This window comes from Neoarius graeffei, chromosome 2 (assembly GCF_027579695.1).
Source record: "Neoarius graeffei isolate fNeoGra1 chromosome 2, fNeoGra1.pri, whole genome shotgun sequence".
Taxonomy (NCBI): domain Eukaryota; kingdom Metazoa; phylum Chordata; class Actinopteri; order Siluriformes; family Ariidae; genus Neoarius; species Neoarius graeffei.
Window position 1 is genome coordinate 55,427,828 of NC_083570.1, and position 15,756 is coordinate 55,443,583.

General features: G+C 39.5%; 1 protein-coding gene across 1 annotated transcript in view; it reads right to left on the reverse strand.

Moving 5' to 3' along the window:
* The window catches only part of myrf (myelin regulatory factor), a 40,743-nt gene extending 33,429 nt beyond the window's left edge, over positions 1-7,314 (reverse strand). Inside the window, exon 1 of the mRNA XM_060902904.1 lies at positions 7,269-7,314. Within this exon, the coding sequence (XP_060758887.1) occupies positions 7,269-7,314 (46 nt within the window). The remainder of the gene's footprint in view (positions 1-7,268) is intronic.
* Between the last annotated feature and the right edge of the window lie 8,442 nt (positions 7,315-15,756).

The window sequence follows — 15,756 nt, forward strand, 5'->3', positions numbered from 1 at the left end:
TTCACACAAAATGCTAACACTACACTGGGTTTTAGAATACTGTGATTTATTCTACACATTTGCCTTCAAACAAGCACAAACAAAATACAGCAAACAAAACACACAAACAGTTGTGTGAGAAATTACTGAAGGGTCAGCATGCTCCATGGAAAAGCAATATACAACAACTCAAACAGTATTACAGTGTGTGTGTGTGTGTGTGTGTGTGTGTGTGTGTGTGTGTTGTCTGCATGGGTGTTAATCATTAATTCCTAATTCACACCAGAGCACAGAATGAGGGAGCAAAGTCCATATCATTATCAAACAGTAAATAGCAAACACTTCCCAACGTGCAGTTTCTTTCCTGAACAAGGAAGCACTACACTAATAATAATAATAATAATAATAATAATAATTATTATTATTATTATTATTATTATTATTATTATTATTATTATTATTATAACTCAAATATCTCCACAATTATTAAAAGGATTGTTATAAACAGAATTAACCTTCACCAAGCCAGTAACAAAGTACCTCTTATTGCCAAACTGAAAAAATGAAGGTTTACTAAGCCTGAACTTCATGCAACAGTCTTCAGTCGCATGAAGTTATTACAGTTATATTCAGTTATTAAATCCCTTAAGAACTGTAAACAATTGTCTATAACTCTACAGGACATACACTTAGAGCTGGCCATGTTCTCAAACTTATATTTACAGCTTTGCAGGACTTCAGATTTCTGAAGAATGTTTTATCTGACAACCCAACAAATACCGGTATCACCATTCACATTATCCAAGACTAAGCTTATGAATGATTACACTAAAAACAGCTTTAAAGTGTACGGTATCCAAAACATATCTGGCAAACTTGGAATAATACCCAGACCTGCTCATGAAAAGAGAGTTCATTAGACACAAATAGTTCATTACTAACTAAAAATGTATCACAGAGACAGAGAGTACAAGCCACAAGTGGAAGGAGATCATGAGTACCTGCTTGTAGCCACAGCATGGCGAGCTGTTCTCAATCAACACACCTAACTGACGATGAGCTGGAAAGTGACACATACGTATACACTTGTCTGTCACATCTTTCTCCTCAAAAACTTCACACACAGCTCCTCATAAGACCACAGTGCTAAGATTTGGGGTAGAGATCCCTTTTGTGTGTGTGTGTATGTGTGTGTGTGTGTGTGGTATTGGGGGATTAGGTCCCAGTCATGAGACAGGGCTGTACCAGGCCACCACACACAGCTCTTGTCGCCCACCAGCACTGAGTACACCGTCCAACCTGAGCAGCTTACCTACCCACCTCAGAAATAGACAAGAGACATGAAGCCAAAGAGACGTGAAGTGAAGTTTAAGGGACAGGCAGAAAGACGATGAGAGCTAGATTGAGAAACGGACAATAAAACTGTCTGAAAGGGAAAAGAACATGTGAAGAATGCAAGAATTGAACTAAACTCTCAAACTAGAGTACAAAGGCATATTTGCCATTGAGACACTGATCATTTCTATTCTGTCTCATAAGCTTGACATCTCCAGCTCAGATTAGCAGTTAGACGACGCACATAGAGAGACCTTTCTATCCTCTCCTATCTCACCTCAAACCTATTTGAAACAAAATCCAAAGAATGAAATAATAAACTATGTGTAAGAGTATATTTTACACAATACAAATTAATCTTGGTATGATATGTGTAAATGCTTCAATAAAAATACTATTAAAGGCCAACATGAAGAAATCCTCAGAGACAGATGAAGCCTGTAACAGTGCTTTACTATTTTCTAATCAAATAATATGCCTCATTGGTCAAAAACAACGCATTCCAGTAATGGCAATGCTGTTAAAGGATCGAGAACGTGTGCCGTTGCCAAACGTTTCCCACACCACTCTCAAACCCTAGAAACCACCTGTATGTCTCCTCCCTCCAACAACACTCTATGACTTATTGAGACAAGGTGAAGCTGTGCGTAAGCTAAGCCATTTATGGATTTTCCTAAAGGTGGCTGTAAAACATAGCAAAACTGAGCCTTTTTTTTTTTTTAATTGAATACTGGCATGGTGGTTCATGGTATCATTTTTACTGGGCTAATCAGAAATTTGCCTGTGGAACACCTAAGATTTCCTAGTCTTTGAGTTAGAACCTTATTTTAAAACACTCCACAATGAAATCAGAGCAAAGCTCCTCCTGTGAAGGACAAACAGTCCTGTTGGACTGCACTACAGGCAGGGTGTTGACGAGGTGAGTCTCTCCAGACTAAAGTTAAACAGTGATATAAAGCACACAGATGGGCCCCCTTCCAAAGCATCAACTCCTACACTATGCGATTGACTGATTTGTTCTACTATTGTTTGACACTCCCTGCTGTATGTTTGCATCTGCATATGCGATAAATAGCATGTACACACATTAGCAAGTGCTTGTTTCTCTTCATTCTACCATATCCTTCTAAATGAACGTGTTAATTTGTGAATTTTGTGTATTTTATATGAATGTGTGTATTAACCGTTTGTGTTTGCTTTCATGAGTACCTGCATGTGTGCATGTGTATGTCTATGCCTGTGTGAGTGTGCCTATAAGGCTGTTTTCTATCTCCCTCACATTGTCTGCACACTGTCACTCTAATGGTTTCTGAGCGAGGGAATGACTGCAAAACCTAAGTGGACGGAGAGAAAACCATTACTCTCACCTCGTTCTGTTTCTCATAGGTCACTAAGGTATGCCTGGAATGGTTTAGTCCATTAGGGGGAGAGCATACATAACCCAATAAGCCTCTTAAAACCATTCTGTCCCAAGACCCGAACACATAGGCTTGGTCGCTTTTAAACTAAACGTAAACAAGAGAACACGCCATTGAAAAACAGCATTTTTATTCTGACTTATAACATATCTCCTCCCAATGTGTGTTACTGTCTACTTCTACTTGCAACCCACTAAAGGTCTACTGTTAGTATTTTGCACGTTACATCATTATACAAAAAAACAGCTTGTGTCTGCTGGAAGTTAGGGGAACATCAATACAATGTGAAAAGCCTTTGACTTAAACCGATATAATGCTGTAATATCTAAAATGGGTGCAAACAAGCCATTTAATGGCGTAAATCATGGCGACCTGTTTTATTTCATATATTATTTTAAATCTGGGGCCTTAACTTAAACACGTACCCCGGTGATACAAATACAGTGCTAGTTTAGAGGCAGTTTTTGACTGACATGCCTAGAGTTTATCTGTCTCATAAATTCTCAGTAAAATACCTTAAACTTGAATTCTGATTTGTCCTTAATGCTCGTTTGAATAGCTTTTAAAGAGAACATGCTGTATGTTTTAAACTCATCTTGTAAACAAGTTCTGTTTATTTCTTACCACTGAATTGGATATTTGCTTATCAGAAAGTTTAAAACATGTCAGTCCATTCACAAGTTCTACAAGTAACAGTGTCATAACTTTGCCCAGTGGACTCACACTGAGTAAAATAAGATCGAGTCTCTTTCAGCTGGGGGTCACATCAGTTTTATCAACAAACAGCTTTTCACTTCTTCTTTTGTTCTTTGTCTGCCAGAACACCACAATAGCTGTCCTGAGTTCTTTCCAATAATACTGCCTCACACACACACACACACACACACACACACACACACACACACACACACACACACACACAATTACATTCTATAACTGAAACATACACAGACAAATGCTTAGCATAACAAATAATCAAAGAATGGACCTTAGCGAGCCCAAAGTAATGATTAGGAGTCAAGTTTCTCGCACTTAAAATTGACATATTAATATATCTGTAAACCAGGCAAAAATAACATACAATCATTTTTAAAGATAAAACATATGCCTATCAAGAATGGACAAAAAAAAATCTGTTGATGAATACAACCATAAGTCAAGGCCTTCATGAAAGTCATAGTTTTCCAATAATTACATAAATAAACCAAACAGATTTAAGACAAATGTGAAAACATGCATAGTGCCCTGTTAGTTGTACCTCCAGAGCTGCAGTGTAGCCCAGAGCCAACACATCTCTCTTACTCCCAATGGAGGAATGTAAACACATGAAAGTCAAGAACAGCACTTGACAGCCATGAACCCCAGAGCCAGAGCCCATCATCTGTGTTTATGGTAGACTACCATCCAATAAACATCCCATCACACCTGTACTCCCAGCATGACACATTATCATGGGGAAATTCTGTAAATCAACACAAAAACCCATTATCATGTATCATTACCCTCATTCGAAAACATGGTGAACATGATCTGCATGTTACAGATGAAGAGATAAAGAGATAAATGAAATGGATTGTATCTTTGTTGCCTTAAACATAAAGCATATTTTTACACTGATGTACAAGAAGATACATTAGTTAATATAGTCAGCATCACTATAACTTAGAATATATTTACCTACTCACATGTTAAGCAGTCAATAAAATAGTCAACTGTTTCAGAGTCAGTTAAAATATAATTGTGATACTTTTCCAATTAATGTGAACCAATTCCTTAATTATTAAATAATTTAACAAAGTAAAGACAAAGTAACATCACATCATCTCTCTCTTAATCTCTCCAAAAAAAAACCAGGACACATCACATCAACAACAATCCTCACCATCAGTAACTACCAAACACCCTCAGCAACTTCTCCAAAACCCATCAACTTTCAAACACTTTTAATCATTTCCCCAAACCCCAGCAAATCTGAATCACACTCAGTAACTCCCCCAAACCCCACCAAACTTTAAAGACCCTCAACATCTCCCCCAAACCCCACCAACTCTTAAACACTTTTAATAATGTCCCCCAAACCTCACCAACTCTAAAACATCCTTAATAACTTCCCCAAACCCCACCAACTCTCAAAGGCCCTCAATAACTTCCCCGAACTCCACCAAATCTCAAACACCCTCAATAGCTCCTCCAAACCCCACCAACTCTCAAACACCCTTAATAACTTCTATAACCCCACCAACTGTCAAACACCCTTCATAATGTCTATAACCCCACCAACTCTCAAACATCCTCAATAGCTCCCCAAAACCCCATCAACTCTCAAACACCCACAATAACTATCCCAAACCAGACCAACTTTCAAACACCCTTAATAACATCCCCCAAACCCCACCAACTCTCAAACACCCTTAATAACATCCCCCAAACCCCACCAACTCTCAAACACCCTTAATAACATCCCCCAAACCCCACCAGCCCTCAAACACCAGCAATAACTATCCCAAACCAGGCCAACTTTCAAACACCTGCAATAACATCCCCCAAACCCCACCAACTTTCAAACACCTGCAATAACATCCCCCAAACCCCACCAACTTTCAAACACCTGCAATAACATCCCCAAACCCCACCAACTTTCAAACACCTGCAATAACATCCCCCAAACCCCACCAACTTTCAAACACCTGCAATAACATCCCCCAAACCCCAACTCTCAAGCACCCTTAATAACATCCCCCAAACCCCACCAACTCTCAAACACCCGCAATAACTATCCCAAACCAGATAAACTTTCAAACACCATTAATAACATCCCCCAAACCCCACCAACTCTCAAACACCCGCAATAACTATCCCAAACCAGACCAACTTTCAAACACCATTAATAACATCCCCCAAACCCCACCAACTCTCGAACACCCGCAATAACTATCCCAAACCAGACCAACTTTCAAACACCCTTAATTACATCCCCCAAACCCCAGCAACTCTCAAACACCAGCAATAACTATCCCAAACCAGGCCAACTTTCAAACACCTGCAATAACATCCCCCAAACCCCAACTCTCAAACACCCTTAATAACATCCCCCAAACCCCACCAACTCTCAAACACCCGCAATAACTATCCCAAACCAGGCCAACTTTCAAACACCTGCAATAACATCCCCCAAACCCCAACTCTCAAACACCCTTAATAACATCCCCCAAACCCCACCAACTCTCAAACACCCGCAATAACTATCCCAAACCAGGCCAACTTTCAAACACCTGCAATAACATCCCCCAAACCCCAACTCTCAAACACCCTTAATAACATCCCCCAAACCCCACCAACTCTCAAACACCCGCAATAACTATCCCAAACCAGGCCAACTTTCAAACACCCTAAATAACATCCCCCAAACCCCACCAACTCTCAAACACCCGCAATAAGTATCCCAAACCAGGCCAACTTTCAAACACCCTAAATAACATCCCCCAAACCCCACCAACTCTCAAACACCCGCAATAACTATCCCAAACCAGACCAACTTTCAAATACCCTTAATAACATCCCCCAAACCCCAGCAACGCTCAGTCACTCTAAATAATTTCCCCAAACCCCACCAACTCTCAAACATCCTCAGTAATTTCCCCCACACTCCACCAAATCTCAAACACCCTTAATAAAATCTCCAAACTCCACCAACCCTCAAACACCCTCAATAGCGCCCCCAAACCCCACCAACTCTTAAACACTCTTAATAACTTCTAAAACCCCACCAAATCTCAAACACCCTGAATAACATCTATAAACTCCACCAACCCTCAAACACCTTCAAAAAAGCCCAAACATCATCACTAACTACCCCACATTCCCCACAGTCTATCAGGCATCATTTCGCATGAGTGAAACTTAATGTTATGCTCTAAGTGTCATGAACAGGCACAAAACAAACTCAAGGAGGAATATTTTTAAGACTTAATGAGCCAAAACATTATCCCCCCCCCCCCCCCCCATGATGTTCTAGAACTTTTGCGTAAAGTGGAAATAGTGCTTTTGAGAACACAGTTAAAAAGTTGCATTACACACTCAAGGAAAATAACAGTGATAACTATAAATTTGTTTCAATGAATGAAACGAATTATAATTGGAAGGGAATTTGGTCTGAATTCATTCTGTTCGATGTACTTATTATTAAAACTGTTATGTTATTGATGTTAATTTAAGTTCAAAGTGTTTCTTGTCATATGCACAGTAAGGGCATGTCCTCTTGCACAATGAAATTTTTTACTTTGCTGTCCACCATGAATGCCAATTACAAATAAATTAATAGGTGAAAGTAAAGGCAATATAGTGCAAAAAAAAAAAGCAAAAAAAAAAAAAAAGCAAAAACACCCTGTACAGTACAAAATAAAGGTAAATGTAGTGCAATTTGGTTCATTTATCAGGTGTCATATCGGAAAGGTAGTGCGTCCTGTTTATTTATTTGTTTGTTTGCCCATTTAGGATGGAATCTGGAGTTTAAACTCTTCAGATTAAGCCACTTACCTTCAAAGAACCTCTGTAAAGCCTCCGTTTCATCGACCACGTCCATGCTTATCTGCGGTTGAACTCCTCCATGTAGGGCTGAGGCCGGACCGGGCTCTCCGCGTCTCACCCAGCCATGCACTCCTTCTGCTTCTTCTTCTTCTGCTGCTGCTGCTGCTTCTCCTCCTCCTCCTCTGGGTGCCTCTACCCAGCGCTGCTGTCGCCCTTCCTCACTGAGAAAAGCCTTTACCCGGAGAGAGACACAACACTTCTCTCCTGATGATTTTCCCCCCTATAATTAACTAAAGTGAGGTGAACCTGGAGCACCTCTCCTCTCCTCTCCTCTCCTCTCCTCTGAAGCGTCCTGAAAGCAGCAGGTTACCTCAAGTCCTGAGATGTCAGGTGTTCGTGTGGCTCCTGAAGACCCGACATAATAATAATAATAATAATAATAATAATAATAATAATAATAATAAGTATTAAATATGGCCGGACTTAACACTATGTTTAACTTAGCCTATTTATAACGTTTATCTTTTAGCAAAGCCATTCAGCAGTGTGAACGTACAGTATGCGCTGAAGAACTTGCGCCACGCACATGACTCCCTGCCTCGCGCGTGCGCTCGTCTCGACCGCGCAGCAGCACGGAAGCAGACAGGATGCGCGAGACAGAAGCCACCTACTAACACTAACTATTAACACACCGCGTATGACGTCATGCAAATAACACACATTTCAGTAGTCCACTGAGACGCAGTATTAGGCGACTTGTATTACAGATATAAACAGGGACTGTCAGAGCATTTTTTTCAGGATTTTCCAGGAGACCAACTGGTCTGGGCAATACAATCACAGGCCCCAGAGTCCATGCGGCTGCACCGCTGCGGGATATACTGTGATGCAAATTGCCGCATTACGAATCCTCGTTTCAGCCAGCATAATATCAACATAGTTAATGCAGTGCCCATAACTTCAGCATAAGTATGGTAAAATACTAAAATTACACTATGAGTTTAAGTTATTGTTTTATCAACTTTCATAATATTATGTATTTTAAGAAACAGTGAAAAATAAGAAATAAGAAGATCTTCAATTTTATTGCTCAATGTGAAACATAGTATCAAATAACTGTATATTTAGTCGATAATTTGGAAATTGGAACAGTCTTGACAACCCAACTTCAATATTTCTGAAACATTCCAATCCAAAGAAAACAGTCTTATGAATTTGGACCAGCAATTCAAGCATCTCCCATAATCCCATTTCAGTTTTACCTTTCAGCATCAATTTGGTTTAAAATTTGGTCTCCCAGTGAAGCTGGTTTGGCATTGACTAGGAGACCAAATCACTGGGAGACCATTTGGTCTCCCAGTAACTATGTTAAAAAAATGCTCTGGGGACTGTACAAACATGCATCACACAGGAAGGTACTGTGCAAAAGGGTGTCAAGAAAATATTTGTCAGGCAAAGACAAAAATTGAAAATTGTAGTAAATTTAGAAAACAGACTGCAAAAAGCAGCAAATAGTAATAAAAAAAAACTAAGTCACTCTTTAATGTGACAATCCTTTGCGTTAAAAAATGAATCAGTAGACGTGTGTGCAGCTTTATAAGGAAATGTGCATGGGAAGTTTTTCTGAGCCTGATGGACAATCTGACACATTTGCTTCTGGTTTTGAGGAACAGCCTTCATTATGGTTTCTATTTATTTATTTATTGTCTGAAAAGTGGTCTGTTTTAGATTAGATTAGATCAGACTAGATTAAATTAGATAGAACTTTATTGATCCCTTTGGGAGGGTTCCCTCAGGGAAATTAAAATTCCAGCAGCATCATTACATGATAAACAGAGAATAGAAAATAGAGAAAACTTCTAGATAAATTAAATTAAATTAAGTATTTACATATACAAATATAAAAAAGAATAAGACATGGGGGGGGGGGGGGGGGGGGGTTTGTCCAGCAGGAGAGGTATTGCACATTATATTGCACATTGTCCAGTATTGCAAAATGTTACTTACTCTACTGACATACAAATATTTTTCTGTAACATTTTATATATATTTTTGTTTGTTTGTTTGTTTGTTTGTTTGTTTGTTTGTTTGTTTGTTTGTTTGTTTGTTTGAAATTGTAAGTGAATAATAATGTTCTAAAACCGATATCTAAAATGTTTTTGAACTGATTTTTTTTTTTTTTTTTTGACGCAGTAACTCAGATGTCATGAAATAAACATCTATAACAAAATCTGTATGGAAAACAGATTAGACTTTTGCATGGTATTATATATAAGACACAACACACATGGGTCGGAAATCTGTAAAGCTAGGTTGAAAATGTGCACCATGTGTAGATTGTAAGCAGACTTTTTGAAACGTTGCCCTAAAGAAGGAAAGAAAGTGTAAAACTAGTGCCTATAATGAGTGTATTCTGACATTTGACAAATTACAGTTTTGAGGATATGTGCCAAAATCACTATAAAATCCAGTGTGTCCGATTTTCACTTAGAGAAACAATCGCCTGTATCCTGAACATTTGAACTCTGTGTGCGTGTGTGTGTGTGTGTGTAGGATTAGCTAGAACTCAAAGTGTAACAGCCAGTGTTACTTAATTGAGCGGTTCTTGACATAATATGGATTACTACAGTTGTGGAATAGGGCTACTGTATTTTTATTATTTACTGTTTAGTGTTTGATCTCAAACACATTCAGAAGGCAAGAAATTGCACTAATTAACTTTTGACGAGGCACCTGTTAATTGAAAAGCATTCCAGGTGACTCCCTCATGAAGCTGGTTAAGATAATGCCAATAGTGTGTAAAGCGTCATCAAGGTAAACGGTGGCTAGTTTGAAGAATCTAAAATAAGAAACATTTTTGTCTTTCTTTTTTTTAAACACTTTTTTGTTTGCTACATAATTCCATATATGTTCCATATGTTATTTCATAGTTTTGATGTCTTCAGTATTGTTCTAGTGTAGGAAACAGTCAAAGTACAGAATGAGTAGGGGTGTACAAACTTTTGACTGGTACTGATATATGTTTGAAAATAATCATTTGGTCATTTTCCTGTCGGCTGCCATGCCAACAATGCATTTATTTTCTTCCAAATTTAAAAAAAAAAAACATTATTTGCATAAATATGTCATTTTTAGGACAGAATGTTTCATATGTCTCAACATCTCAGAAGTGTCGTTGAGGTGTTGTGCAGGATGTTTTTCCTGTGTTCGGGGCTCTGACAGGATTTGGGTGAGTGATTGTGAATGGATGAGGTGTAATGTGTGCAGTGAATACTGTAGGAGCTGAATGATGTATTTCTCCTCTCTTTATCTGCGACCTCTTTACACACAATAATGCTGTGTGCCTTCTCTCCCCCCACTATGTGAGATGCTGTTTTGTTGTCTTTATCCTCACAGCTGGAGCATCTCTCTCTCTCTCTCTCTCTCTCTCTCTCTCCTCTGTTTAACCTCAACAACGCACCAGTTATTTCATTAACACAGTGGGGATTGTTTAGACGGATGCAAGCGAGAGAAAGACAAATTGAAGCCTTGGAGGACAATGAAACATCTGGCCATGATAATGCACTTCATCTCTGTTTGCATGTATATCCAATCTACAACATACATGCTCCTGAATACATTCCCATAGGCTACTGTTAGTGGTTCATAATACAGCTGCTTTCAGTGTGTGTGTGTGTGTGTGTGTGTGTGTGTTTTGAGAGTTTGATTTGAAAATGGAACCCTAATGCAAACCTCAATGATTCAGTAATTATATTCTACATAGTAGCTTAAAATACATCATGACCCACTTTAAAGTTCTTCAAAGGTTATTTGAGGGATCATTGGATAATTAAGGGGTTTGGCTTCCTAAACTCGTTCTACTGATCAGGAACCAGTGTTGTAGGTTCTAGAATGTTAAAGGGAAAACCGAGGAACTCATTGGTGTTGTAAATTTTCCAAAAGTGAAGACAAAATGTTAGGAAGTTAGAATGCATTTTTTTTAACATCTGTTATGAATAAGGCAGTGCAGCAAACTAACATGAAATAATCATACAAAACATCTCTGATGATTAGTCTACAAACCCTTCATTCTATGCATTGCTGTTAATAGTGCACACAGACTGAAGCACACAGAGTGGGTTTGTTTCTGACACTGAGCATGTGTCTCCCTGATGACAAACACACACACACACACTGATGCGATGGTGACTCCGCCTCACATATTCATCTTTATCTCTCCCTCTTTTTTAACAGGTGTGCTTCCTCACAGCACTGTCACAGTTATCTCAGCCTGCATTCCAACCATTTACGTGTGTGTGTGTGTGTGTGTGTGTGTGTGTGTGTGTGTGTGTGTGTGTGTGTGTGTGTGTGTGTGTGTAATTCACACACTGTGTGTGTGTGAATTATTGCACAGGGCATTTGACGCGTCAGTGCAGTAGTACTGGGTACTGGTAATAGAGTAAGAGAGTAACTGTGTGCGTGTGTGTGTGAGTGCATGTTTAATGTATTTTTGTGAGTGTTGGGATACTCATCATCATCATCATCATCATCATCATCATCCTTCTTGATGTTATTGTTTTAAAAGTAATAATATATTAATAGAAAAAGGAGATTAATAAGTAGAAAAAGAAATAATAAAATAATTTATAGTCTAGAACACTTTTTAAAAAATACTTTCCCCCCAAAAGGCTTTACAGAATAATTGTAACCAAAAAAAATCAATAAAACTAAATTACAAAACAAAATAAGGAAATATAGCTATATTTCTTTTAATACATTATATTTCTCTTTCTAAAGACAAAAATAGATTAAAACACAGCTGTTCAGAAAATAATAGTTAATGAACATAAACATTATACATATAAAGTCTTGCAGGTATATAGGCTATGAATTATTTGGGGGCAAGACCATTTGGCTATTTAAAAACTAATAAAACAGTCTTAAAAATTAATTCTAAAATTGTGAACTCAGTGTAACCCAGTGTTATACAGTCAGCAGTGTACTGTAGTAATGTGTATTACAGTGGTAATGGCATCATGTTTTGCTAACATTATTAAGGCATTTTTTGAATCTGAGTTCACTAGCAAAAGTGATTTCCAGGTTTAGGCCTTGAGGCAGGTATGGAATCCTGAAACTGACAAATTGTACTGTATAAATACATAAATTAAATATAGAATGAGTTTAAAATGCATTTAATTATTTCCTAAAATCTCAAAATGTCAATAAAACTAAAAAATTCATTTATAATTGACTTTCCTTTTTTTATTTTTCAGCTTCTCGCTTTCCACACTTTATCAGTTCCAAGACATTTAGTTCCAATTTTTCTCATGAAACATTTTCTAATCTCTTATATGAATACAGGATGGCATGTCTTATTTAGACAGACAGATTCTGATGCATCACGTAATCACTGTGCACAGACAAAAGAACTTGACTTTTTGGTGTAGAATTGCTACCACCAAAACTAATTTTCATGAATATACATTTGTGGAATAATAAAACTCTAAATAATGTAGCTAGGATGACATGCTGGTGCAGTGGTTGGCACTGTTGCCTCACAGAGAGAAGGTTCTGGGATTGAACCTTGCAGATGACTGGGCCTTTCTGAGTGGAGTTTCCATGTTCACCTCATGCCTGCATGGGTTTCCTTCCAGTAGTCCAAAGACACGCAGGTTAGGTAAGTGTGTGAGCATGAATGGTTGTTCATTTCTGTGTTAGATTACCAATCAGTCCACGGTGTACCCCTCCTCTCACCCAATGATTGGCTCCAGCTCACCCGCGATGTGATAAGCAGCATCGAGAATGAATGAAGAATGTAGCCAAATGTCTGTATCTCCAACATGAAATGTAGTGTTTTACTAGAATGAGACTTTATTTTAAGAAGGTTAATAACCAGATTAGCTCATGCTTATCTTACACTGGGCCTTCAATTGGCACTAAGTATGCATTGTCTTGTACAGTCCTAGTGGCTGGGTATTATACCGAATCTGCATGTCTTTGGACTGTGGGGGAAACTGGAGCCCCTGGAGAAAACCCACACAGAAAAGCCCCTGTTGGCTGTGGGGTTCGAACCCAGAACCTTCTTTCTGTGAGGTGACAGCGCTAACCACTGCAACATTGTGCTGCCCATAAATGGCAAATCATAAGGTAAAGCTCAACTCAACATAGTTAATCATCATTCATCACCACTCTCTCTCTCTCTCTCTCTCTCTCTCACTCACACACACACACACACACACACACACCTGAAAATCTGGAGGAAACTCCAGTGATGTGAGGAAACAGAAACTCCACAGACAGTAACCTGAGTTCTTGGACTGAACCACTGAGTTCTATATAAAATTTGGAGAGCTCAGAGCCTATTCCCCACTGTAGAGACGAGTGAAACCATCTGGCCACCATATTACCACTCCCATCACATACGGCTTATGTGTTAAACTGTGATCTCTGATCAAACTTGCCCCAAGAAAAGTATCTCCTGACTTTTTTCCCCCTTTCATTACCTCCTTTTATTTTCTCAACTTTACCTACATATCTTTATAGCGCTCCCCTTCACTGTTATTGTTTTTTTCCCTTTTCCAGTTCGGTCTCTGATCTTTTTTTTTTTGAATGGCTCTTTTTTTACTACTATAATTATTTTTACAGAGAATGGGGATGAGAGTGTAGTGAAGATGCAAGGAGTAGACGTAAAGAAAGTTGGTGAATTCAAGTACCTGGGGTCAACTGTGCAGGAAAATGGAGGCTGCGATAGTGAGGTGAGAAAGAGCGCAGGCAGGGTGGAGCAGTTGGAGAAGGATTTCGGGAGTCATTTGTGATAGGAAAGTCCCAGCAAAAGTGAAAGGTAAGATGTATAAGACAGTAGTGAGACCAGCTGTGATGTATGGATTAGAGACCTTAACGAAGAGACAGGAGGTAAAGTTATAGGTGGTGGAGTTGAGGATGTTAAGGTTTGCGATGGGAGTAACGAGGTTGGACAGGATAAGGAACGAGCACATCAGAGAGACAGCACATGTGGAGAGCTTGGGAATTAAGCTAAGAGAGATGAGACTGAGATGGTATGGGCATATCCTGAGAAGAGATGCAGAGCATATGGGAAGGAGAATGTTGAGGATGGAGCTGCCAGGCACATGAAAATGAGGAAGGCCAAAGAGGAGATACATGGATGTGGTGAGAGAGGACATGAAAGTGGCGGGTGTGGTAAAGAAGGATGCGGAAGACAGGGAGCAATGGAGACAAAAGATCCGCTGTGGCGACCCCTAATCGGGAGCAGCCAAAAGAAGAAGAAAAATTATTTTTACAGAGATTATTTCAGTTTTTCTCTAATACAGTGCACCTTTCTCTCTTTCTCTTTCATATCGTTCTTCTTCCATATATATATATATATATATATATATATATATATATATATATATATATATTATCTGTAGCTGCTTATCCTGTTCTACAGGGTCGCAGGCAAGCTGGAGCCTATCCCAGCTGACGATGGGCGAGAGGCGGGATAGACCCGGGACAAGTCACCAGGTCATCGCAGGGCTGACACATAGAGACAAACAACCATTCACACTCACATTCACACCTATGGTCAATTTAGAGCCACCAATTAGCCTAACCTGCATGTCTTTGGACTGTGGGGGAAACTGAAGCACCCAGAGGAAACCCACGCAGACACAGGAAGAACATGCAAACTCCACACAGAAAGGCCCTCGTCGGCTGCTGGGCTCGAACCCAGGACCTTCTTGCTGTGAGGCGACAGTGCTAATTGTCAGGTCAAAGGTTGTGGATGGACATTTCACCTGTGAGTATATATGGGGCAGCACGGTGGTGTAGTGATTAGCACTGTCACCTCACAGCAAAAAGGCCCTGGGTTTGAGCCCAGCAGTCGATGAGGGCCTTTCTGCGTGGAGTTTTCATGCTCTCCCTGCGTTTGCGTGGGTTTCCTCCGGGTGCTCCGGTTTCCCCCACAGTCCAAAGACATGCAGGTTAGGTTAACTGGTAACTCTAAATTGACCGTAGGTGTGAATGTGAGTGTGAATGGTTGTCTGTGTCTATGTGTCAGTCCTGTGATGACCTGGCGACTTGTCCAGGGTGTACCCCGCCTTTCACCCGTAGTCAGCTGGGATAGGCTCCAGCTTGCCTGCGACCCTGTACAACAGGATAAAGTGGCTAGAGATAACGAGATGAGAATTTTGAGTAGCTTCCAGTAGTCTAAATGACAGTTCCTCTACTCGATGGGAGTGGTAAGATGGCGGCCAGCTGGCTTCACTCTGACGAGCCTGTGCGCTCCAGATTTTATATAGAGCTCTGTGGACTGAACCAGAGACCCCAGAGCTGTGATTTATTTTATTTATTTTACTCACGCTGTACCCTAAAAGTTTTCTGGATTCAGGTTTTTTCATCTAGACTAATAATGACCACTGAATAAACTTTTACATTGGCGTTAAAATAATATGATACTTTTCACTCCTTTCCACTAGGAGGCGCGAAAGACTCTTATATACATAACAACTCGGAACAGAAG